The sequence below is a fragment of the Lonchura striata genome, chromosome 2, assembly GCF_050655825.1.
Source record: "Lonchura striata isolate lonStrDom1 chromosome 2, ASM5065582v1, whole genome shotgun sequence".
Lineage (NCBI taxonomy): Eukaryota > Metazoa > Chordata > Aves > Passeriformes > Estrildidae > Lonchura > Lonchura striata.
Window position 1 is genome coordinate 34,991,903 of NC_140704.1, and position 25,391 is coordinate 35,017,293.

The window sequence follows — 25,391 nt, forward strand, 5'->3', positions numbered from 1 at the left end:
AACTCTTCTGTGCTGGGTCCTTTTCAGAACAGAAACTGATACAAGTGTAAGCTATAGGAGTCCTTCTTATATAACAAGAAGAAGTGTAATACATTCCTGGGGTAAAGTCCAAGCATATAATGAAATAGGTAAGTGAACCTGGCTGAGTTCAGAGCCTTCTGTCTTTTCTTTAACCCCACACCACTTTCTTCTGCATGAATTCCTTCCTTGTTTGACACGTGTTTTGAAGCCAGAGATATACCAGAGACCATACAGCCTTACCACTTCTTTTGGGATGACAGCTGAAATTTGACACTATCTGTCAGTAGCAGGGTTAATGACATTCCTTACAGGTGGTGGTGGGACAGAAGCACATATTTCACATACAGGTAAGCTGTAAACACTATGTGCTCCTGTCTCAGGGGAACATGTCCTGGGACATTCATGGATATACAAGTGAGCTCAGACAAGCTGTCAGCCAGCCATGGCTGGGCCATCACCAAGAACAGTGATCTTCTTCAAGCCACAGTTTCACTTATGCGTGTGGACAAGGGTTCCCAATTGCACTCTGGTTTTTTGCAATGCAAATTGATAAAGCATACTGAAGTAAAAGTTCACAGTCATAAAGCACAGCATTTTTATGAAACTAGCATTTTTCTCTTTTTTTCTGGTTAAGGGCTGTTGATTCAGGCTTGTTAAAAAGTATTCTTTCAACCTGAAAGCGTTGTGTTCTTATTTGCTAATTGCCTACTTTGTTTCCTAAATGGCATGAATAAGTCCTTTCACCTTACATTGATGAGTTTGTACTTTTTTAATGGGAAAAGTCACAAGATGCTGCAGTAAAAGGGGGCATAAATATTACTAATGATGGAAAACACATGACTACATTTCTAGGTCATTGTACTGTGTAGTTTATCTGAGGGTGCCATGTCTGCTGAGCGGCAATGTAATTCAATCATGTGAATTAAGTTTGGGACTGAAGCTTTAGAGTTCCTTCACACCACCAAGAAACTGCCAAAACTAGAGAAAAATGCTGTTTGCCACTTGATGTTGATGTTGGCACTGTCCCCCCCAACAAATTGCTTATCATTCCCATCTCCTTGTGAGTGCTAAATGAACAGAGCATCACACCACTGAGAATCCATTCCTGAGCTGTTACTGTCCAGGAAGAATTTTACAGATTGCCAGTTTTTTAGACAATATTATCACCAGTTCATGAATCACTGGTTCAAAAATTATTTGTTCCCTTTCAGGCTGCATAAATCTCTATTCAACCCACAATTAAGTCTCTTGTTTTAAGCTGTCTTAAGCTAGGGCAAAACTTGGGGCACTGCTGTTAGTTCCTGGGACTGCCACAGCATACTTTGCATTCTGGCAGCCCCGCCAGCATCGCTTTACAGCTCCTCCAGGGATCTGCTGGCTCTGTCGAGCGGTTGTGGCTCTGGACATAAATACCATCACTGTCCTAATGTTGTTTCTGGGAAACTTTCACAAAGCCTGTTTTACTCCACATTTTATCATAATCCCAGGAGAGGCAAATTTTCTTTTTCTCTATATGAACAGGCACTCTGACTGCAGTCTGTAAATTTCAGTCCAGAGCATGTGCTGAAAGGCTGAGTTGATCATGCTCCAGGACAATTTTACTGTCACTAACATATAGTATCAGAAGTCAAAATGAGAAACAGAAGAACTTTCTAACTTCTGGTTTTTGTGTTTATTTTAGTTGTGTTAGGTTTCACTGTGTATGCAGAAGATAGACAGTTACTGTGTTTCTTTGGGATAACACCTGGTTATAGGGTATAGTAGTGTTTGAGACAGAGAAATAAGAATCATACCAAAAGTGAGGGTGCAGGTGTTTGTGTAGGGTGCCCTGTGTATTTGGGATAATAACGAGGCATAAGGTCAAACATCCAAGCCTTGTGCCCACTGTACAACATAGTATCTGTATAGTACTGGGACTTATTGAAAAGCTGGTATTACACAGACTTAATGCAGTCTCACAAAATATGGTCCTGAGTCTAACCCTATGTTTGAGCATGACATCCAGCTAGCTCCATTAAGCAGCTGTAGTTAAGGACAACCCCACATGAGCAAGCGTAGAAGCCCCAAGGGCATGTCCCCTATTGCCAGTGGCTTCTCCAGACTTTTGCCATCTTTTCCTTTTCCACTTATCACATCCTTTCAAGGGCACCACACTGCACTCACAGGAGTCATCTTTCTCAGAACTGACATTCTTGTCTCCCTGCTGCTGCCCAGACAGGGAAGTAAGAGCATTAACTTCTCAACTTCTTTGTGGTAGCCCAGTGGGTTTGGCTCTGGTTCAAGCTCTGCAGTCTCCTTGCAGGGCAATGATGGTTTTAATCAATGGCAAGCTGGCTTTCCTAAACAAAGTACTGTTTCTTTGGAAAGCAAGATCTTCATGGTGAAAATGTAAAAATAGGAGCAGGTTGTATAGGCATATAGCTTACATGCTATATGTATAGCTTACATGCTATATGTATAGCTTACTGAGCCAGCATCCACTGGGGATCTGGATAAAATCTGTAATGTTTAGGTTATTTTTTTAAATCCCTGTCTCTTGACTAATAGTTCCATATATTGTAGACAGCATGAGTCACTTCCTTCTTAACTCATTGAGGCCATTGTATGTCATATTAAGCTCATTATCTTGTTGGGCTATTTCCTCTGTGGGTGAGATGTCAAAATACTGGCTACCTACATAGTCAGTGTGAGAAATCTCTATTAATATAGACTCTTCCTTCCATAGTTACAATTCTTGAAAAAGTTCATTCAATGAGCCCAGATAAACCTATAAAGCTGCATGCAGCTTTGTAACAAATGACGTAGTAAGCTGAATATTCCACATTTCCAGAGCATGAGTCTTAGCCGCTCTAAAGTATGGGGAGTATTGATAACCAAAACAAAGTACAGTTGTTAATCTATAATTATGTACAGATATGGTTGAGGCTGATGAAATAAATTATTCCTTAATTTATTCTGAAATTGAATAGCTAACAGAAGAATGGATACAGGAAATAGATACAGAGAGATATTGACTTTACCTAATTTTGAATATCTTATAGTAAAGCTTCTGTTTCTACCAGAGCCATCGAGTTTTCCTGTATGATCCATAAATGACCTACAAGAAGGCAATTCAAGCTCATCTATTTTATCCTCTCATAGAAGAGGATGAATCACTGTCTGGAGGTTTCTATTTTTCTCCTTTGTTTAGAAAGCAAGGACATGTTACAATTTTAGATTAGACACCTGCTATGCATCCATCCATCCATCCATCCTCTTCTTAAATGTCTATTTGTTAGAAAAATAGTGTGTTAATTCTGTTGTCAAAAAAATACAATCATCATTGACAAAATAACAGGATCATTGCCAATATTTTGCAAATATCAGGATAAGTATTATGATTTAATTTTCATTTGCCTACATGCCAGATGTTATCATGGATACACATTGATCTATGCTACATGTGATAACAGTACTGATTGACAGACACTTCAGGCAGGAAAATTCATGTGTTGTATCCCCAGAGGGAACAAGAGGTATTCAGAAATCAATCCAGTGCAGTTTCCTTGAGCAAGCCCTCTCTGCAGATGAAGCAGCTCCTGGCAGCCCTGTGGGGGCTGGTGTTCTGTGGGGACCTGGTGTTCCTCTTCCAGCACAGCAGCAGCAGTGGCTGTAGTGTGCAGTTCTGCTCTCACCTGCTCCACTTAGTCCTCATGCTTCTTCTCTCTTGTCCCTGTGCTACTACTTTGGTCATGAATATTAAGAATAGAGGAGAGGATCATGAACTTGGCCAGGAAAATGTCATTAATAACCTTGACAAGTATGGAGATGGATTGGGAAGGATAAAGGAGAGAGTGGGAGGAAAGGAAGTCAAGACAATAAATAGGCTAGACCTGCTGTTACCATGTTAATCCCTACAGGGTTATTTGAGGGAATTGCTGTAGTAGTTCATACTCTGCCTAGATTCTTTCCTCATTTCTGCACTACTTCCATGATACTGACATTGTATTTGTAACACAATGCCTATTTATTATAGTTGACAAAAATAAGGAATCAAAATACTATTTCAGACATATTGAATACAAAAGTGGATAGGAAATACACAAGTTAATGCATTAAGTGGTAGAATTGCCTGACAACACAGAATCTCTTAATCCACTCACTATTTTTTAATTGAAGATGACTGTGTAATTGCATATCACTTAATTTGACCTCCAGTTGTTGTTCCAAAATAGACAATAGTTTATTATATTTATACACCACAAGAGGCTTACAGCAACTATTATTTTTAATAATAGTCTCACTAGTGCCTTCCTGATTATACACTATTTCACCTTTGGCTCTTGTATTGTTTGGTTCACTACATTGTTTTGAGAAAAATAATCATGATGAACACAGAAAAATCTTTTTGAGGAGGATTTAGAAAGGAGATCTAGCATTTAAGGGAGATTATATTTCCATTTGCTGCAGGTAAATTATATTTTTATCTGTGGAGGAATGGACTGAATACATACGTGTTCAGAAATAAGTGCTGGTTGCTGAGATGCTAATAAATAATCAATCACATCAATTTAGAGAAGTGTAAATATTACAATTTTAATAACTTTAACATTAGACCATGTACTTCGGAAGTCTTCCTAAATAAACAGTTTCTTTTGCTGTGGATTATCTGCAATAATAGGTGTGAACAGTGGTGATGGAAGTGCAACCAGGCTCTCCAGAACAGGATCCCAGTGTAGATAAGTCTGCTGTCTAACCATTTATGTTGTTGACAGCTGCTCAGTCATAATTTTTAGAGGTAAAGGTGGTTATAAATAAACAAAAAAATTCCAAGTAGTAAAAAGCAAAACTATAGATATTAACCCTTTAAAAAAACACATGTTGGGGTTTTTTGTTTGTTTTTGTTGGTGTTGTTGTTGTTTTTTATTAACAGTGTCCAGTTTACTGAATGACAATTCACCTCGAAAGGAAATTTGTTTTCTGCTGGAAACAAGAGACTGTTGTGTTGGGGTGGGGAAGAGGCAAAGCAGAGAGCAGCAGCATCCCAGTAGCTGTGCAATCCAATTTCTCCCCTAGCCCCTGGCCACATGTTGTGGATTTTCCTGGCCCTGCTCAGCTCTGCAACCTCTGTTCACGTAATATTCACTGGGAGCCTTCCTGTGGAAGAGAGGGCTTCTTAGGAAGATGGGTTTTGTGAGATCAGGTTGGCAAACACCACTCCTCATGCATTGTGCTTGGCTTTGTGTTCAAGCATGTTTTCTGCTTGGAGCTTGTTTCCTCCCACTGTTTCAGCAGCACAGAAGATTTTAATGGCAGCTTGCAGAGCCGTGGCAATGGGAGGCACGGACTGGTGGGATTGTGGTATGGCAAAGGCCTTTGGCTGACTGGCCTCCAGCACCATTTCCCCTCTGTGCCCTGTGTCTTGCTAAGAGATGGTTTCTTTGACGTGTTCTGAGTGCATCGTGGGAAGAGCTCCGTGGGAGAAGACTAGGAAAAACCCAATAGCTTCAAGATTCCTGCTCTGTGTGTCATCTTCACCACGTGTTTGCAATTGAGCAAACATAATCTGTCTGGCAGATAACCCAGTGTGCCATGCCTGCAAGGAAACAGGCCTCTCTTTGACCTATGACTGTATCTATGTGCAGAGCTAAGTGTATTTAGTTAGAGATCAGTCATGGATTTGTCATAGTTCCTCATCATGGAGAAATCTCCATTTCAGCTGTGGTGTCATCCAAAGAGACATGCCTGTGTTCTTCCTTCCCCCCCACACTTGTATCCTTCTGCGGGCAGAGCAGCAAGCCAAGGATGTGCTGCCTGATCTCCCCTCCTGCCAGCCACGGTCAGGCATGGTGGCAGCTCAGGGAGAGGAGCCACCACTCCCACAGTGTCTCTTCCCACCACGTTGGAGCTGGCACAGACAAGCAGGGCAGCAGGCAGGGTTCCCCCACCACTTGCTTCCAGCAAGTCCTCTGTGCTGCCCACACGACTGCAAGAGGAATTATACCACATGTACAAAACCAAAAGCTTTTCATACTTCAATTTGTTCTTTCCTGTGCCCGAGGCCTTTGTTAGCAAACAAGACGCCAGTATTTGGGAGGAGAGACAATGGTGTGGTTCAGCTCATGCTGAGGAGGCACACTGGAAATGGTGCAACAGTTGTTGCCCTCTTCCTCCCTGCTCCACCCCTAAACTTTATTATTCTGGTTCAGTGACATTTATTTGTCTCTAAATACCCAATTTCCTGTACAGCACATCTGTTTTACAAAGAGACTAGTAAACTAAAACTATATGTTTTTTAGTTTTTTACTAAAACTTTATATTTTAGGTAGAAATTCTGTGGTCTGAAAACACAGATAACCCATATTCGCCTTCCAGCCTTCCCTGGCTTCACATTCAGTGACAACCAGCAATAGCATTCTTAGCCACTGGCCTTCTCCTATTTAGCTGCCGGGTAACTCACTAGGTTGATAAAGATATGCTCTTTGAATGAGTTGACACCATGTGCAGCCAATTTTGTACTAGGAGAAAGAAAGCAGATAAAGGAAGAGCATTGGGTTTAGTCTGTGGCATCAGGAACTGATTGCAGCTGAGAATTTGTCATTGCTGAAGTTTGCATTGTATTTAGAGAAGGAAGTGGTTGTATGTGTGGTCCAGCTTGTCTGAGCTTTGCAGCACCACATAGACACCAAACCTGTTGGGGCTTTGGTTAAGCTCCTTAAGAGGACACAGTCACTGCTGGCCTTCTGTGCATGTCCTGTGTCTGAAACAAATCCCCCTGAACAACTGTCTAAACAGGGCCCAGGCAAGGCAGATACCCAGGGGATCAATAAAATTTCATATAGGATAAACACTAAATACTGCTCTGCCTTAGTCATATGAACCAGCTTGGCTGAGTTTTCCTCCCTCAAGTCTATTAAGTTTAATGCTTTTGTGCGAACACTGAGAGTTTTCATTATATATGTCTGTATGTCTGATCCCAGGATGACACTCTGATATTCCAAAAATAGTTTATTAAATTGAAATTCCAAGGTGTATCATCATAAGCCTGTCACTTCAGTATCAAATCTGCCATGTTATGTAAAAAATATTGGTTATATAATGGGATTTTTATCAGTCTAGTGACATAAGTGCAAATATTAGAGCATTATTAGGAAACCGACCTCTCTCCGACTTTGGATGTGTTATGCTGAAAGTTAGAGAAAAAGTAGCTTATGTGTATGTGGGGGATTTAAATGCTGTAGTTTCAGAGGTGTCTGACAACCCAGAGCTAGTTTGGGGGTTTTCTTTCTGATAAATATAAGTACATTTTAAATGGCATTGAGGAAAGAAACTGAAATGTGATAAGAACTTTTAGCAACTCCAAGGCCTTTACTTTCCAAGGTTTCCAATAGCAAACTGAAGCTATTGCTGCTGGCTAAAAGTAGTATTTCTTACCTCTTGAAACACATGGAGAAAGAGCTGGGCAGCTATAGTCTGCCTTATCTGCTGGCAGGCAGAAAAAGCTAGCAGAAACTGGGATTCACTACAAGAGGACATATGGAAGAGCAGCAGGGATTTCCTGCTGGCAGAGCGATGTTCATGCATGCATCCCCAGCCAGTTGTCACCAGTGGTCGGATAACAGTGCCAAGCCCTGGGGAAAGGCTGAATGGGCAGCAACTGCTCAGGGAGCAGAGGGTTTGTGTGGAAGTCCTCTCTTCTGGGGACTTGGAAGCTTTGAAGTATGGGAGCGTGTAAAAAGTACTGTCGTGAGTTACCTGAAAAAGAAAGGACTAAATGTTCTATACATAAAAGTAAGTGCATCGTTTTATGAGGGAGAAACTGATTTTGCTGGTTGCACATCTTCTTGAAAACCCTAAGTAGGCTACTCCCTGAAATTGCACAGCCTGATGTTACTGATGGACAACCATCTGTCCTCATGGGCTTTCAAATCAGCAGAGCATCACTTCTACTAAGCACAGGCAGTCTGTGTAGTGGAGGGGTTAGTAAGTGAATTAGATGAACCTTCTGACTTTTCAGCCTGAGGTAAAAGCAGACTGAAAAAAAAAACAGATGCAAGGTCAACTTCGCAAGTTAATATAAGTGAATTAAATACTTCAATTTCACATATTTTCTGGGTTAGTTGAAGAGGGGCAGACTGTAAAAGGCTGATGTGGCCTTTAGTGTCTCCAGTTCAAATAGGCAGTTTTCCCAGTAGCACTGCCAACTCCCCACTCTGCTCTATCCCAGCACTTTGAGCATCAGGCACACCTTTACACTTAAATCTCTCAGTGCTCTGCCAAGCAGGTAACTCCTATCCTCCTCTGGTGGGGAATTGGAATACATAGTAAAGGAGTAGAAGAGGGGAGCTGGAGGGAAGGAAACCAGTGGGGAGGGGGCACTGAATGTGCTCCTCAGTGAATGCTCAGTATCAGACATTTGTGTCCTGTGACACGGAACTACCTGCCTGTAAAAAAGTGGATAACATGTCCAAATACTGAAAGCTGTTACTGGTCAGGGTCCCCATGCCTCCTATCCCTGGGCTTTAACTGAAAACAGTTCTCCTCAAAATCTATAGATGTAGGAAACCAGAGCAAGGACAGCCACCCTTGCCACCTTGAAGACCCTGTTCTGCAAACAGGTCTGTGCATATGGGCCTCCTGCATCTGTGTGAAGCTCCCCTGCTGCCTTCACTGAAGTGCTGCACAGGGCTCCAGGGCTTCCAAGCCCTTATCGTCCCAGCTGGGCTTTCAGCTTACCCTGGCAGCAAGCTACCTCAGTGCTACCAAGTACACACTGACAAAATGCTTAAACCATGGCATAAAAGTGCTATTAGTGCTTGGAGTACTGCTGGATTTTTTCCCTTGCACAGGATAAGAAAAAAAAAAAAAAAAAAAAAAAGAGAGGGAGAAATATTTTTTTGCCCTGTAAGATTAAACAATCAGCGTGGTTTTAAGGGCTTAATCTGCTAGTATGCAGACTGCTGGCTGATAAGTCTCCAAGTCTGAGTGTAATTGGATGCAGCATCGGATTCGCTTGTGTGGGCTTTCCAGGGGCTTTTTGTTTGTTTGTTCATTTTTTAACACACTGCAGAGTTGAAGAGCTCTGTCCCTGGAAATGCCTCTGTGGGCGAAGCTGTAAAGCTGTGTGCCCCCCAGCCGCTATTTTGGCAGCACCTATCTGGAGACCCCCACTGGGGGGGCACAGTGGGGGAGGCTGCTCAGTGTATGAATTCGTGCTATTGTTCGAGGCACACATCTGCCTCAAGAAACTGCACGGCACAGGCCGTTACTTATTCAGATGCAGAAGCTCCTTCCGTCCCACAAGACGGCCCATCCAAGTCACATGCCAGAGGTCTCAGCAGAATGGGCTGCAGCTGCTTCAAATCTGCTGTCTAACATCAGAAGCAGTTGGACAAACTGTACCGTGCTGACTACAGCCAGGCTCCCCGGCGCCGAGGAAGACAGGGAAAAGATTTGGGATCCCAGCGCTATGTTCTCAGAGGACCTGTGGCTGGAAAATGAGAAAAACTGTGCTGTTGTTCACAAGTCAAAGCGAGGAAGGAAGCGCCAAGAGCTCCTGGCTGTGGCCCTGGGGGTGAAGGTGGGAGTCAAGGGGGCACTTTTGTGGCAACCTCTGAAACTCTTTGCCTATTCACAGATCACCTCCCTGGTCAGAAGAGCAGCCTTAACTCAGAACGATAACCATTTCAACTATGAAAAAGCACACAATTTTAAGGTAAGCACAGCTTGCTATTATTTTCAGCTAAAAAGTCCTGTTGAGATGCCTCACATTTCATTTTTTGTTGTGATGAAGTTTTGTTGTGATGCACCTATTTATACTAGCTCTAAGAAAAGTGTTGAAAAATTAATTTTTCTTTCTATTTTAAGTTCCATTAACTGATTTCTTGGTATGCTGTTATATAGGTTCCTAATCCAAATAATGGTTTTCCTGCTAACTGTAGTACTTGACTGGCAATTTAACTCTTTTTCACAGACTCAGGTTTTTTTTTTAATTCAGAAACAAAGTACTTCATATTTATTGTCTTCATCTTAAGTGTATCTACTTTTAAATAAGAAAAAGGCCCCTTTTCAAAATCCAGCTATTATCAGAAGGATTTTACTGGCAAAGATTTTGCACCATTTCTGATTCCAGAAGAAGTTGAGAGAGCTGATATGCTCCTAACAATAAAGCAAAGCACAGTGGTGGGTATTGTCTCCCAGCTTTTGTTCCCCCACTATATGCTAAGGAAATGTTCTCAGAGTCCCACTGAGCTATAGGATCTGAGCTTGTGTTTGCTGGACAACTAAAACAAATCACTGATCAAACACAGGGATGTTTAAATGGATCTTCTCTCTGCTGTCTATATGTACAAAATCAGATTCTTACGGATTTTTTCCTGAGTGCTGTCTCTGTCAGACTGCAGCAGGGAAGTGACTCAGCTTTGGAAACGGACCTTCCAGGCAGCTTGTATTAAAATGTTTTGCCAAAAGGACTGTGCTGGTTTCAGAGCTTGCCAGCCAGATACCATAGCTAATGCTGTCAAATTGTATTTTGATGCTTATCGGGATGAGCATCGAGAATAAGAGGCAGTAACAAGACAAGAAAGAAACATATATCAGCTTTGGAACATCAGTTTAGTTAATGCTTCTTGAGGATGCTGATCTCGGTCACTGTCAGAATAGCTCAACTCATTAGCAGAACAAGAATTTTCTGATATTCATCTAGGGCCTGTCAAAAAAGGAGAAGCAGTGATCAAAATCATTTCAATTATCAAAAAAGTTTCACTTCTTATTTTTCTACATACTCTTCTGTGCAGACATTGCTAACCTCTGCAATGCTTCTGCTGTCATTGGCAAATCAATAATTTAATATTAGTGAACAAAGCAAATAATGGCATCCCTATTCTCATTCCCCTTCCTTGACCCTGTCTACAGGAAAGTCAATATTTATCTCTCTGATCAGACTGAAGGAAATGGGGGAAACAGTCTGTGGTTTTTTGCTTGATTAAGCCAACTTTCATTCTTTCTGGGTTTTGTCCTCATTATCATATTAATATCAAAACTATTTTAGTTTAACTAGAAAATATTTTCTCATGACTGAGACTTCTTTCCACTCTGACCCATGCATTCTTTCCTCTTCAAAATTTCCCATTTTGGCTTTGATTTATAATTGGACCTGTGCCCAGTTAACTTTGCGTTTGCACAATCTAGCTGTTGTACAGTTTCTGTTCCTTTCTGTTTCAAAAGAGTCATAGTTTAACTGGAAAGCCACATGATTAAAATAGATATGTATTCAAAGACTTGACAGAAGAAAATAATTGTTCTATCCTAGTAAAGGCAATAGCAGACCTTGGGGAAGAAACATTTTTTAAATAATTGTCCAGAAAGGTCAATCAAAAGTGTTACATTTGTTTAATGGACAAATATGTTCACTATGAAAATACAGTTACTTTCCCAAAGGAATTTATTAGAACATATCCAGTTGTTGAACTAAAAATATGGATAGTATACTCAGAACAGAACATTTAAATTTAAAACATGGCTCAAGGCTAATATCCTTTATATGTGTCATATTCATTACATAAAAGGGTTAAGAAATCATTTTAAAAAGAAGGAATGGCTTTTTGGGTGTTGGGGCAAGATGCTTGATGGGTTTTGACAGCACTCAGGCTGTGATGATACGGGGTTTATCTGAAGGAAAATGCTATTTTGAAGACATTTAAAAAGTTGTCTTCCCTGTTTTTAGGTGAATGCTGATGTGTGTTATATCATTCATCTCAGTTTCTAGGGATAAAGGTTATATGTCACAGTGTCCCTCGCAATCTTGTCATAGGCAACTCTTCATGAACAAACAGGCACTCATTTGCTTTTGTCCTTTAACCATGAAGAATCAAAAAACTGAAGGGCACATTTCTAGCAAAACTGATGGGATTTTTGTATGTCTTATATCAAAGATCTTACTTACTGCAAGAGAATGAACAAAAGGAAGAAATAGGTACAAGGCACAAATTCAGAGCAAGGACAGCTCTTCCTCCATCCTTGCCAGGCTAATACAAAAATTAAAAAGCAGCACTGAAGTTTGGAGCATGAGGGCACCAGGTTTATGCTCTTCTGAGCATCCATGCTTTCTCATTCAACCTCCCTTCCAAATTTCAAAACACTCAAGGCAAGTGGGCAAAAAAAGATTTAGTATCCAGACTGATTTGTTAAGCTGTGTTCATCTTGAGCACACCACGCAGTCACATGAATTTAGGTTTGGAGCTGGCGTCTGTCTGGCGGGACAGCTTTGCCTAAGCCAGTGTAGACATACCATAACTCAGGAAAGAGAATAAATCTCCAAAGCCCTGTTTAGAGAAACACGGAAGTATTTCTCTAGCTAAGTGGGTGTCAGCCTAACTGTATCCCAAATTCCTCTAGTGTCTTGTTCTTGTTTGGATCCAGCAGCCTTTTTTGGATGTGCTTTACCTGCCAGCTTCAGTGGGGTCCCAGCTGGTGGTGAGGTCAACCTCGTGCCTGAGGGCAGCAGCATGGGGTTTGAGGGTGCTCCACACTCTTTTTTCTAGGCTGGGAATTCATGAGAGGGCTTATGTGTTACTTTAAGTGAGCAAATACGGCTGAATAATGTGCATTTACCACAATACTGTGCCTGTTTGCCACCATAGCATGGGCAAATCCCATTTGCAGGTGGGCTAGTGGAGTAAAGGCAGCTGATTCCAGACAAGTCAGGAGATCTGCTGGGAGAGAGGGGTCTCCAGGATAAATTTCCCTTTGTGTTAAGCACTGCAGATAATACTGCTTCTGAGAGACAAAGGGTTTGAGGGAAACATTTTTACAAACATCACAAAGATCATGTGCATTAATTTAAACAAAAATAACAGCAGAGTCAGCTTTTCTTCCCTTCAAACGGCTCAGGTGCAGCAGGAGTCCACAAAAGAGTCTAAATGTGTCTGTATTCAGACAAAAGTCTGGAAAAAACTTATTTTCTTGGAAAGCAAATGAAAAGTCTTCAGACCCAGTCACATAAAACCAAAATTGTCTCAGAAACAAGACTGTATAATGTCAATTAAAAACAACAACAAAAAAACAAAAGCATTTCAATTCAAGACAATTGTTTTTGTTCATTTCTGCAGTATTGCTCACAGCATTATTTTGGTTTGCCACTGTACTGGCATTCCTGTACTTTGGTCTGAGTTTCCCCCTCTGTGGAGATGACTCAGATGCAAGCTGGAAATGAGAAAGGTAGCACCTGCAGGGGGAATGCTGCCATTTGAAAGCAAGGGGACTCAGGGGGCAAAGGGGAGAGAACAGGAAGGCAACAAGAAGAAACATGCAGGGTAGTGCTGTGTGAGATTGTCCAGCAGAGAAGAGACAGTGAATGTAAGAAGAGAATTTTCATTGGAAGAGGATGAAAGACTGAACAATAAAAGTACAGTGTATAGTCTCAAACATCAGGGGGTTGGCTTATTTTAAGAAATAGTTCCCTGTAAATTCTTTTTAAAAGTTTGAATTATGTGTCAACTGTAGCTCAGATAGCTAAGTCTATGCTGTGTGTAGACAGAGAGGTCTACTGAGACTTCAGGACGGGGTAGGAACCAGCAATAAATAGTTCCAGATCATAGTTCCAAAAAACCTATGCCCAGTCTGTTTGTAATGAATGTGGTTACAAAGGATGAGGCAAAAACTAAAACTCCATCTCAAAAAGCTGTGACCTGCTGTTTCCTCTCCCCGTTTGAAACAGAGATGAGGCAAATCTTGCAGGGAAAATTCCCATTTTACTATTTACCATGAAAAGATATTGTATTCCTAAGAATAGGCTTCCTCCATTATTTCTTTAAAATTGATTACAAGCCTTAAGAGACTTAGTTCAAAACTGCATCTTAAGGGAATTTTTGCACCTTCATCTAGAAACTTTAGAAGTTCTCTCTTTTTTCAGTTAGTTTCCCTGTTTCAACTTGGCCAGAAACCACAAGACTAGCTTTTCACAGAGTATTTCAGCTGGAGACTTGCCATTTGAGCTAAAATGCGGATCCGTGAAAAATTGAAGTGAATGAATAAAGAGAACTCAACCTTTGAGGGCAACCAAGCTGAATGGAACAAGGGAAGGATGCGCTGTCAGCACTTCTCAATTGGAGCCCTCAGTCAGCATTGATGACTTTCCAATTAATGGCAGGAAAGATCAAGGAATAATCAGCTGCCATTTTCAAAATAAGCCTCAGCCGGATCAGTTGAAATAAGCTTTATGTAAAGTGAGCAAGTAGGCCCCAAATATCCTAGCAACTGCAAGGGACTTTATTTGCGAAATGCTGCATTTTTAAAAGTCCTGGCTGAGCTCTTACAACCCCTTCTCACAAGGTTAGCTTTTGTAAACTGCTGCAAAGCAGAAGACACAGCTAGTTATCTTCCTACAGCAGATGATTTTCACCCACAATTAAGTGCAGGTGCAGACCTACTAATTATGTGGCTTTCAGTCTATAAATGACAAAGATTCAGGCATAATTAGTTTTATATGTATTTTTGTATCCACTGAAGGTCACATAGTGCATGTGACTGAAACTCAGGTCATCAGCTGTTACATACAGCCATTTACCCCTGCAAAAAGCCATGTCTGAAATTCATGCTACCCACTCTGCAAAATGAAATGAAATGAAATGAAATGGGAAAGAAGTATGGGGCTATATCTATCTCAAACTGTATTGCAAAGTCTTGTTTCACAGAGACGTGTTTTTCTGAGAGGTAAAATACCATGTCAAAACAAGTCCAAAATTCCAGTTTTGATCTTTCACTGTCAAAAGGGAGGAAGAACTACTATTGCTTTAAGTTTATGAACACGATTACTTAACTGTGAGTAGTTGGTCAGGAGCCATTTATGGTCAGGCTCACATTTTTATCTCAAAGTCAGGAAGAGAAGACTGTATTAAAATCACAGTACTTCATCTTTCTGGATTCAAGAGTACAGGCTTCTGTCAGTGTGATCCTGCAGACCAATGAGGCAAAAACATTAGCATGCAAAATGCTTGGCCTAAAACTTTACAGTTTATCTGAAAAAGGCCAGTGACTGTTTTTGCACTCTATGAAAAGCAAAGAGCAGCTTTTCCCATCCCAGGGGTGGAAGTGGCCTTTCAGCCATCCACCCAACTGGTAAACAAGGGCAGAGAGAAGGAAAGGATGCATTGGCAGCCAGAGTGTTCATGATTTATATTTTGTTAAGCTCAATTAAGTCTCTGGCCAGAACTAGCTCATACCATGCCCATTCACAGGGGCATAGACCTCCCTATTTACTCTTCATTTCAATGAAAATTAAATGCTTACTTTACCAGAATACACGTCTTAAATAAAAAGATCTTCTGCTGTAGCCTTTGGAAAAGCAGTGGCGGAAGCAGCAGTAGTGTGCAAAACATGGCTGGGGAGATGTGGGCTCTGTCAGCACACAAATAATTTTATTCTTCTTTATTTACTTATGTGTGGACTCCAACAAAATGAAGTTTGATCTGCTGAAAAAGACTCTATTGACATCTTCTCCCTATGTGAGTTCAAATTATTTACTAGACTGCGGAAGGGTGCTTTCATCTACAGTTATTTGGATTATTAGTTTCACTTTTTTTTCTCCTGCTTTCCTCCCCTCTGCTATAGCTAGAATGTCAGCAGGCAAAAATTATTTGTCTTCAGTGTCATCCACAGCCTCGTTCTCTGCTATGTTAAGCCTATTGAAAGATAAACTTCAAGATCAAAGCAAATTTCTGTTCCCATGGTTTATTTCATCTAGACGTTGGAAGGATGTGGGCACTGTGTGCTGAAGATTTACTCCTACTGAGTCTTCTGTTGTTTATCCATTTCAGTTGCTCCATCTGTCAGACCATCTGCCTTCCAGTGACCCCATTTCTTTCCCCCACCCCCATTTGTATTACAGGTCCATACGTTTCGAGGTCCGCACTGGTGTGAGTACTGCGCCAACTTCATGTGGGGTCTCATCGCTCAGGGAGTGAGGTGTTCAGGTAGCACTTCAGCATTTTCTGTCATTCTCTTGAAATGCTCAGACATCTGTCCCACCCCAGCCTGCACTCCCTGCAGGAGTGGAGGGCTGGGATTTCTTTAAAGAACAAAGCAGGAAATCCTCCCATATAAGTTAGAGCATTTTCATTTGCCTCGTTAGCTGGTTCAGAAATGAAGCCATCAGCCCTTGGTTGCTGAGTTACATCCTCTGCTAGTACTTAATCCTGCATGCATTCAAACTTGTTCTTTGTGATTAAGTTATCCCTGATGTTTTTATGTCTTAAGATGCAAGCACTGGAAATGGCAAAGCCAGCCAGCAACGAGGCTTCATAACTCCTTTTTTTGCTACCAATCGCTGGGAAGTGCCTTTGTCTTCAAAAAAGACTGCCACCTGCTTCCCATAAAAATACCATGCATTGCTGCAAGCCTGAAGTATCCCACCTCAAGATAAAAACAAAAACCATGACCTTAATTTTCCAAGAGGGATTAGTTTTCTGGTGCTTGTATTGGCATTTTAATAGTGCCTTAATTATTTTAAATTTGTTTGTTCTTTTGTGGAAAAAATTTATCCTGCAAAAATACAATAATCATCACATCATGTGCTTTTGGATTCAGCAAGTGAATTAGTATTTGGTGCATTACAAATGGATTTTCATAACTTCTTTCTCCAGTACTGAAATCACTTCAAAAAAAATGTTTGTCTGACCTCTTCCTGCCCTGACCTCCAGGCATTCCTGATCTCAGACTGGCACCAAACACATCCAACCCTGACATCTGCCTTTCATAGATAGAGGAGATAGTTGTTACCTAAAATTAATTTAGATCACAGTTTGAAGGATCAAAATAGCTTTTACAAATGCATAGTTTTAATAAGTGCAGTCTCAGCTACTGCTGCATCTTGTCTGTCTGTAGGTGAATAGTGGTAACAGTAAAGAATATGAGAAGGACATTAAAAAAGAGGAATAGTAATTTGCTTTTCAAGCTATTTGATCTTAAATACAAGTGTGCAAAACCTGACCTCACTAATGCAGAGCACTGTATTTGTTCACATACATAAAATATTAAACTTATGAAAAGGCATATTTATTTAGTAGGAAACATAATACTATCCCTCATAAAATTACCAGCATTTAACTCTAACTAAACAGATGCATTTAAATTTAACTTCACATGCCTGCAGAACAGCACTGAACACAATGCAGGCAGGATCCTATTTGCAGCTTCTCACTTTTGTTTATATTTCACAAACAATGAATTATGCATTAATAACTGTACAGAGAAACACATAAAATCCTACCCAATTCCATTAAATGTTTAGGTGTCCTTATGATTTTGCTTGATTAATATTTTATAGAGTATAATATTGAAACATGCTGCAAGTTATACTCCTGTTTACATTTTTAATAGCCTAATGTTAAATTAACTCAAAGGGTTATCAGTGATGAGCGTGACTGGGAAGGAATCAGAGTTAGATAATGCAACTCATAGTAGTGGTGTTTGCTTTACTGAAGTTTATAAATTCATATGGCTGAATACTTGAATCTATTAGAAAAATTCCATTTGTAGAGGTGAAGCAGTGACGGCTTAACAGAAACCTCCCTGTTCAACTGAGGGCAGTATTTGGTTCTGGAGTAAGACAGCAAGAACTATTTGTAAAATGAATCACTTTTATACATCGTGCCTTTCACAGCATTTTTTGTGCCAAAGCTGACCTACAGGCTAAGCCACAGGGGACACTTAGTCAACAGTGAAGTGATGAGCCAGGGATGGGGAGTCTGCTGATGTGGCAGAGCAAGCCAAAAAGTGACACTGCAGGAATGTGGAAGGGGGAGTGAGGCATGCTGTCTCAGTTGGAGTGCCCAGGTGAATCTTAGGTTCTCTGGCTGTGATCAGTGCTAAGCCACAGGACAGCCAGCAACAGACAGTTGTTACTGTGCCAATTTTAAATATTGCTAATCTAAAATACCCACAATTTAAGTCTCACGTGTTTAAATGCAAAACCTTGAGCTATATGTCCAGTAATGAACTGATCCAGACGGCACCAGCAGTCTCCTTCAGCTCAAAGGAGTGTAAGGAAAATCTGGAGTTTTTAAAGCTTTTTGACAACCCTGCTAGAATTTACTTGTCCCACTATGAGATTTTTACACATTTTCATGCTCATCCTTCTCATCTCCACATTATTGTCTTTCCTGACTGATAGGGAAATTGTGCCCCTTGCTTGATGTGGACCAGGGAAATAAATTGCTAGACATGACCTATCAGCATTAGCATTAATTAATGAATGAGCTAATGTGGCTAACTCTGCTTGCAGACTGCGGGTTGAACGTACACAAGCAGTGCTCCAAATACGTGCCCAACGACTGCCAGCCAGACCTCAAGAGGATAAAGCGAGTTTACTGCTGCGACCTCACCACGCTGGTGAAGGCCCACAACACCCAGAGGCCCATGGTGGTGGATTCCTGCATCCGGGAGATTGAAGCAAGAGGTTTGTGTGCTTGGGAGAGCAGCAGACACAGCGAAATGAGGATGACTTGAATTACATGCTAAGCTAGAACACAGTGCTGTGCTCGTGCACACTGAGGACAGGATGAGAAAATGGGTTTTTAAGTGTAGGTGATACATTGCTTTGCATTAGCTAGTAAAATTAAATCATGGCATTGCTTAATGCAATTCCCTGAAGTGCTTTCTGAAAACATGTCAAAACATGTATTATGTTACACTTCTGAAAGGGGTGAACTTTAAAGTGAACTTTTAAGTTCATGTTTATGTGTCTTTTTTCATTAGTTTATTTTAACATACCTAGGGACACATCCCATTTCAGAGCAATCAGTTTAAATCAAATCCATTTTTAATAACCTTTATGGACATTGTGGGCAGGAGAGCACGAGTGACTGGAAGTGACTTGGACAAGTGAGGTCAGGGGCTATGGTGTTTTGTGGCAGGACACATGATGCTTGGTTACTGACTGATGGATCCTGTGGCACAGGCAGCATGTCACAGCCAAAACTCAAGCTTGTGACAGGCTTTTAGTAAATGGATGTGTGCCAGATTGAAGGAAAAACATACCCCCTTCAATAATCATGTATCCCCTCTGTAATATTCATGTAGTTTTCCTTTGGATAGCAAATGTGCATGTTGTGCTGCCCAATAAGGCAAATTTTCCCGTTAGTCACAGCTTCAGCACAGGAATCTAATAATGTTGAATTTATGGCATCCCAGTAATCTGCATAGCAACACACTGATACTAGTCATAGGGATTTCAAACCCACGCATCATCTACTGAATTGACTCAAAGACTTACTAGTAAATCCCTTGCACTGCTCTGTAAAGCTCTAGCAGGATTATATCATCATTGCAGGGACAAATGGAAAGAATAGTATGGACTAAGACAGAGGAGCTTTACTCTGATGACATAGCAGGAAGCTACATTGCATTTGAGATCTAATCACTTACTTGTACATTTATTGATTAAGATAAAATCTGCTGCCTGCTGTTTTTAAAACATGTTTATATTTCTTTCCTTAATTGCCATAGAGTTATGAAAGATTTTGATTTTGTTCTTAAGAAGACAAAGAACATTGGAACTTACAAGTAGGTTAGCACAGTGCATAGTTACAATAACTGATTTGGGGATTGAAATTAATAATGTGTGTGTAACTTGGCTTGCTCTGCTGAGCTGCCCTGCATTTCATGTTGGTGTGGAGCAACGGGGCAAGAGTTGTGCAAGGGAGCAGATTTCTTGTGGCGAAGGAACTGTAGAAGGGATGTACTGATGTGGAGAAAAACTGTATGCATCACATCTATCAACTATGTATAAGTAAAAACCGACAGCAAAACAGGAATGGAATTGTGCTCATAAGGAAAGGCAGTCTTTTACTTGCATTGCTATTTATCATTAGGCAACTGGTAAAAGGAAGAGAGACCTCTAAAGCTTTATTAATTATAGCCAAATCCAGGAAAATCTCCTACATAAAACGAATAAATCATAATAACATCACATGACTCACCATTAGCAAATTGCAGTATTTTTCTCTAACATAATCAAATCAACCATGTACCTAACAAAATGAGAAAGTATAAATTCCAAAATGCTTTAATCCTTTAAAAAAATTTTTTTACATCATCTTGATCTTTCCTTAACTGCTCCAGTTTCACATTACAAATAACATTTTGCAATGCTTAGTAAGTCTGCTGTTCTTGCTTTATTGTTCTTAAGCCTAACTATCTGTTTGTTACTGAAGCTAAGTTAACAAGAACTTTCTGTTTCAGGTTTAAAGTCCGAGGGCCTCTATAGAGTTTCAGGCTTCACTGAGCACATTGAAGACGTGAAAATGGCCTTTGATCGAGGTACACCATTTTTTAATCTTGTACAGTTTTAATCTAAGCTTTCAGTTCTAGGACATTTCAGATCTTTCGGGGTTTATATATGCACCGTGGTAATGAAATGGACATATATGCATATAACCTGTCTTTTCTGAGTTTAAAGTGATCTGTAATCCTTTTCATAGGAAGAAATTATGTTTCATAGTTGGAAGGAATAATTAAATGTGAAATATTGGTGTTTAAGTGGGGGACTGGATGATTGCTCAACCTAGCAGCACAGCCTTGGTCCTAATTCAAGTGTGAGCATAGATGATACCAGGGGAAAGTCATTAGTCCTGTCTTTAATAGACTCAGCACTTTACAATACAATAATCTATTTATGAGTTTAAGGACCATGAATTCCAACTGGGAAGTCCTTCTGCCTGTAGCCTTGTAGAAAGCACTGCACCACTGTGCACGTGATTGCATCTGAACAACAGATGAGAGGGGCATTGAGGACATCAGATGTATAGCATATTGAAACACCAACAATTAAAACACTGCCTGATTACCTTCCTCATAGCCCTTCTGAATTGATTGAGCTGATTATGTTGGTTCTGGTTGTGCACACAGTCTTTGGACACAGGACTAACTTTAAGTGTGTGTGTAAGTGAGCAACAGGGTAGGGCCTCCATTAATAGAGAATACCTTTCAAGTACATTTGAGAAGTTACATATATATTCTTCTAATTTCCCATAGATAGTGGTTCCTTCCTACTTAATTTTTTTCAGTTATTTCCTCTGCCATGGTAGGGAATAGGGTCAGACACAGTCCTGTGATCACAAATCCATGGGTATGAGGCAGGTCCAGGTCAAGCCAGAGAGTCAGCTTGTGGGTCTGGGTAGTGACCAGAAGGGTGGATGGCCCCACACCAGCATGGTGCAGCTGGAGACAGCTGTGATGTCACTCAGGCAGGGACGAAGGGCAGGAGATGTGGGGACTCCAGGGGAGGCTACACAGGCCAGCAAAGTCTGTAAGTGGTGCATCTTACACTTGCTGTGCCTGCATATTTCTTGTTTGGAGGCAGTTTGTTATGCAGACATCTCCATAAAGGCCAGCTAGGAATTTCCAAACTAGCTGTTTTCATCCTGAAATATCCTTTAAAAAAAATACATATTTTAAAATATGTTGGATGCTGTGAACATATGCCTACACACACATAGGTCAGCCATTCTTTGGGCCAGAGAGAGGCACAGTGATATGACTGCTATCATGGCAAGGTAGTGTTCCAAATGTGCCACATGAAGCAATGATCCTGGGAGGCTCACAGTCCTCACAGGTGCCATTCTGCACCCTGCAGGTAGATCTGGCCTGGCAAACTTTTTCCTTTGTGTTAATTTTTCTTTAAGTGTAACAACCTGGATGAAACCCAGAAGGAGAGGCACGAGTTGTAGAGGGAAGAGTTGGAAGAAAGCACATTTAAATTTATGTCTGAGCATGTCTTCAACACTGCTGCAGCTGTAGTTCCTTTGCAAATGCTTTGAACCACTGGAGCCACTTCAGTTTATTGTCTATTTATTAAGTATACTCCTGGCATAATTGATGGCAATACACACTTGGATTAAACCCACAGCAAGGAAGAAAATATGATTTAAAAAGGCAGCAGCACCTAGATACAGGAAGAGGAAGGTGACTAGCAGTACTGGATTTCCAAAGGAAAAAAAGCATGGATGAACATGAAAGCAGAGAAAGCAAGATCAGAGTTTGTATACAAAGGCCACTGTGCAGAAATAGACCAAAATCTGTGTCTTCATTTTTATTTAAAGTTTCATGAGGGGAAAGGGCTAAGAAAGGAAAGAGTGTTGCCATTAATAAAAAGGCATGAATAAAAGCAGGATAATAAAGAACATAATCTTGTTATGGGCTAGACAACTAGAGTATTGCCAGGATCAGAAGCTGACAGCATTCAATACTTTCCTGTGTTGAAAATGTTTTCTCCCTGAACTGGGGTGGAAAAGCAAGAAGAGTTGAGAGTTTTTACATGAAAGGATTTAAAGAAAAACAAAATAGTTTTTTTTTTTTATCTGACTTGTGGGCTGTGCAGCTTGAAAGTGGTTGTCACCTGGCAGGAGTTTGAATTGGCAAGATACTTCCAACCTGAGAGCTCAGGGGTTGCTTCCCTGTCAGATCCTTACAGAGACAAGGATGCCACCCTCTCTTTTGTATCCCAGCCCCACAGGTAGGAACACGCTCCTTTTCTGTTGCCCTCTTAACTCTTCTAGTACTAGAAGCCAGAGCAGCTTGGAGTGAATGATCTCAAGAATGAGGATTATCCCAGTTCTCTGTCCCAGGTGAAGGAGCTGAGAGAGAAAGAATCTGAGTGCCAAGTGGGAAGTGTTGTCTTCAATACCACCTGGAAATTTTCTGTTCAAATTTAATTGTCTGTCCAAAAAGTGAAGTTTGTGAGGGTTTTACAGAATTCATATTTCCACATTCACTAAAGGAAAGAAACTTGGGAGAAAAAAGTAAATTACAGGAAAATTAAAGTTACAGGAAATTAACTTTTTTTGGGGGGAGAGGATAGTCAAAGGAGATGCTGAGAGCAGGAGTATGAACCAGAGAAGAGAACTCTTTATTCTAATTGATAGTCTTGGCACACTACTGGAGGATGTACACTGGCCAGGAATAAATTTCATTTAACAATTTAAGGACCATTTTTTACCATCTGAAAGCAAGGCTTTCTAACAACCTTCTAATAAGAGCAGGGATAAAAAACATTAGCTAGTTTTATAAATGAAAGTTGTAGGGTTGGTAAGAAGGTTCCTGCAGTGGCAGAACACTGCACTTCAGCATTCTAGTGATCCCTACCTGCCCTTAGTTTCTGAGTCAGTACTCAGGCACCTGGATAAATTCCAGAATACTTTCACATCTCCAGAAATACAGCATTGAGTAAAAGGGCTTGAAAACAGACAGGCAAGGAGTCCTCCCATTTTAATGCACAGGATGCATCCTTCAAATAATGCCATCAAGTGTTCTGGATCCAAGTTCCTCATCAAGCCACAGGGGCCAGAAGACAGCAGGATACAGGAGGATGAGGCATAGGAGCTGACTTGGCTGTGGGGGACCTCTCCTGCTGATCTCATGTGCAGCTGAAGGGGTGCAATGAAGAGCAGCCAGCTCTCCCTCTGACTAATTCTGCCTTGACAAAGAGGCAGTCATTTGGTGCTTCCAAGAATTACAGCAAGAACAGAAAAGAGTTACCATCACTGGAAGACAATAGCATCCCACTTAATATTACTTGGGCCAAATGTAGTTGTGATAGTTGGTTTTAAAAAAGGGTGAAGCTGGTCCTCATCTGATCTAAACTGCCTTCCAAAGCCCAAGCAGTGTAAATACCCCTACTGTAAATTAGCATTAGGCTCTCTGAGGCATTGACAATGTTCCATTTTAGTGATTTTTGTAATGAGAAGGAGGGGAATAATGTGGATTTATTTAATCTGGTGAATGTTGGTGCTGTAGAACGACAGTTGCTCTCTGTCAGCATTGTTGAGCTGTGGCGTTGTAGCATCCAGAGAACACCCATTGTGCATTTTATCCACAGAGCTGCCATTGTCACCACCGCATTCTGTCCCCCCACTTGTTTGTACAAATGGCTGGTACAATACACTGGCTAAAAATATTATGCTGTTAAATATTACATGAGCACTTAAAGACATCCTGAATCATACTCTTTTGCCAGTGTAGCTGAAAACCTGTCAAATGCCAAATCCAAGAAAAAACTAAAAGAAGCATGCTAGCATGGTAAAGGTTGTGCAATGAAAAAAAACACTTAGGAGAAAGGAACTTAAATAAAACCTAATTAAGTATTCAGAGGGCATGGGTGAGTCTTTAAGAATGTAATACGTATTCTATTTCATTCTGAAATGAACTATTGATAATTTCTATGGCATCTGAAATCAGCTGAAACCTTTAAGGAAAAGAACAAAAATTTTATTTGTCTTGAGATATTCAAATTTCAACATAATACAACAAAATACATTGAGAGTCAAACTAACAAAGAAAGAGAAATTACGGGGTTTGAGAATTAGGTTTGTAAAGCTGAAATTGACTACGTGTTTGTAATCCAAAATATTAAAAAATAAAACTATATTAACATATGGATGCTGCAATTTTACTGAAAATGCCAGCTACAATCTGAAGAAGTTCCTGTATTGAAGAGTGAAAAAAATCTTATGGTAATGCAGAAGGTACCATGTAAACCACATGTAATTTATATATGCATACTCACACCCATCTCTACATATCTGCTGCAAAAACGTGCAGGGTATATTACAACAGATGTATTGCTGGGCTCACTTTAAAATAAACTTCAGTGCATTTCCAATGGATGTGTATTTGTCTCTGAAGAGTAAAATCTTTGACTCAGGAATTCATAATTTTTTCTACAGTAAGCACATATGCAAATAAGAAGTATGTTTGAAATACACTGTACTTTGAAGGACCTCAAGCTGAAGTGCCCCTTTAAGGAAGCTTGCTGGGCTGCTTTGTGAAAGTACTAAATAAATAACACTTCCATTTAGTATACTGGTGACCTGGATAATAGATGTAAGCTTGTGCTTTGCTATATCTGTTCTGATGCAGCTGCTGGCTCCTTGGAGGTATCTGTTTTCAGTGGAGCGTTTTGAGTGCTCAGTGTCCATCAATTAAATAGAGCTCTCCACACAAAGCTTTACAAGACTAATGCTACCGTGCCTGGAATGTGTGGATTAAACAAAAGATTGGGGCAGTGCAAACATCCTCCTAGGGCTTATTGATGCTGTATTAAATTAAATGCTGATGGATGTATTCAGACTGCTCAGCTGCATCAAGAAAGGCTGTTTGTTTTAAACACTTAAGCATATAATCTCCTCTTGATGAGAACATGTAGTGCTATTAGTCTTAATGAGAATTATGTGCATACATTGGACAGGACGTATCCCTGAAAGATTTATGCCATAGGTTTGTATAAAATGTCTGCAATCAATATAAACTCTTTTACTGTGCTGTGAAAGCCTTTATGTCCATCTTGGTATCAAGCACCCCCACTCATCTGTCTGTATCAGGGCATGTCCACAAGCAGT

At 40.5% G+C, this 25,391-nt stretch overlaps 1 protein-coding gene across 1 annotated transcript in view; it reads left to right on the top strand.

Moving 5' to 3' along the window:
* CHN2 (chimerin 2) overlaps window positions 1-25,391 on the top strand; it is a 158,378-nt gene that overhangs the window by 125,034 nt on the left and 7,953 nt on the right. Inside the window, exons 7-10 of the mRNA XM_021538178.4 lie at window positions 9,638-9,715; window positions 15,887-15,971; window positions 18,281-18,454; window positions 20,239-20,316. Of these exons, the coding sequence (XP_021393853.1) occupies window positions 9,638-9,715; window positions 15,887-15,971; window positions 18,281-18,454; window positions 20,239-20,316 (415 nt within the window). The remainder of the gene's footprint in view (window positions 1-9,637; window positions 9,716-15,886; window positions 15,972-18,280; window positions 18,455-20,238; window positions 20,317-25,391) is intronic.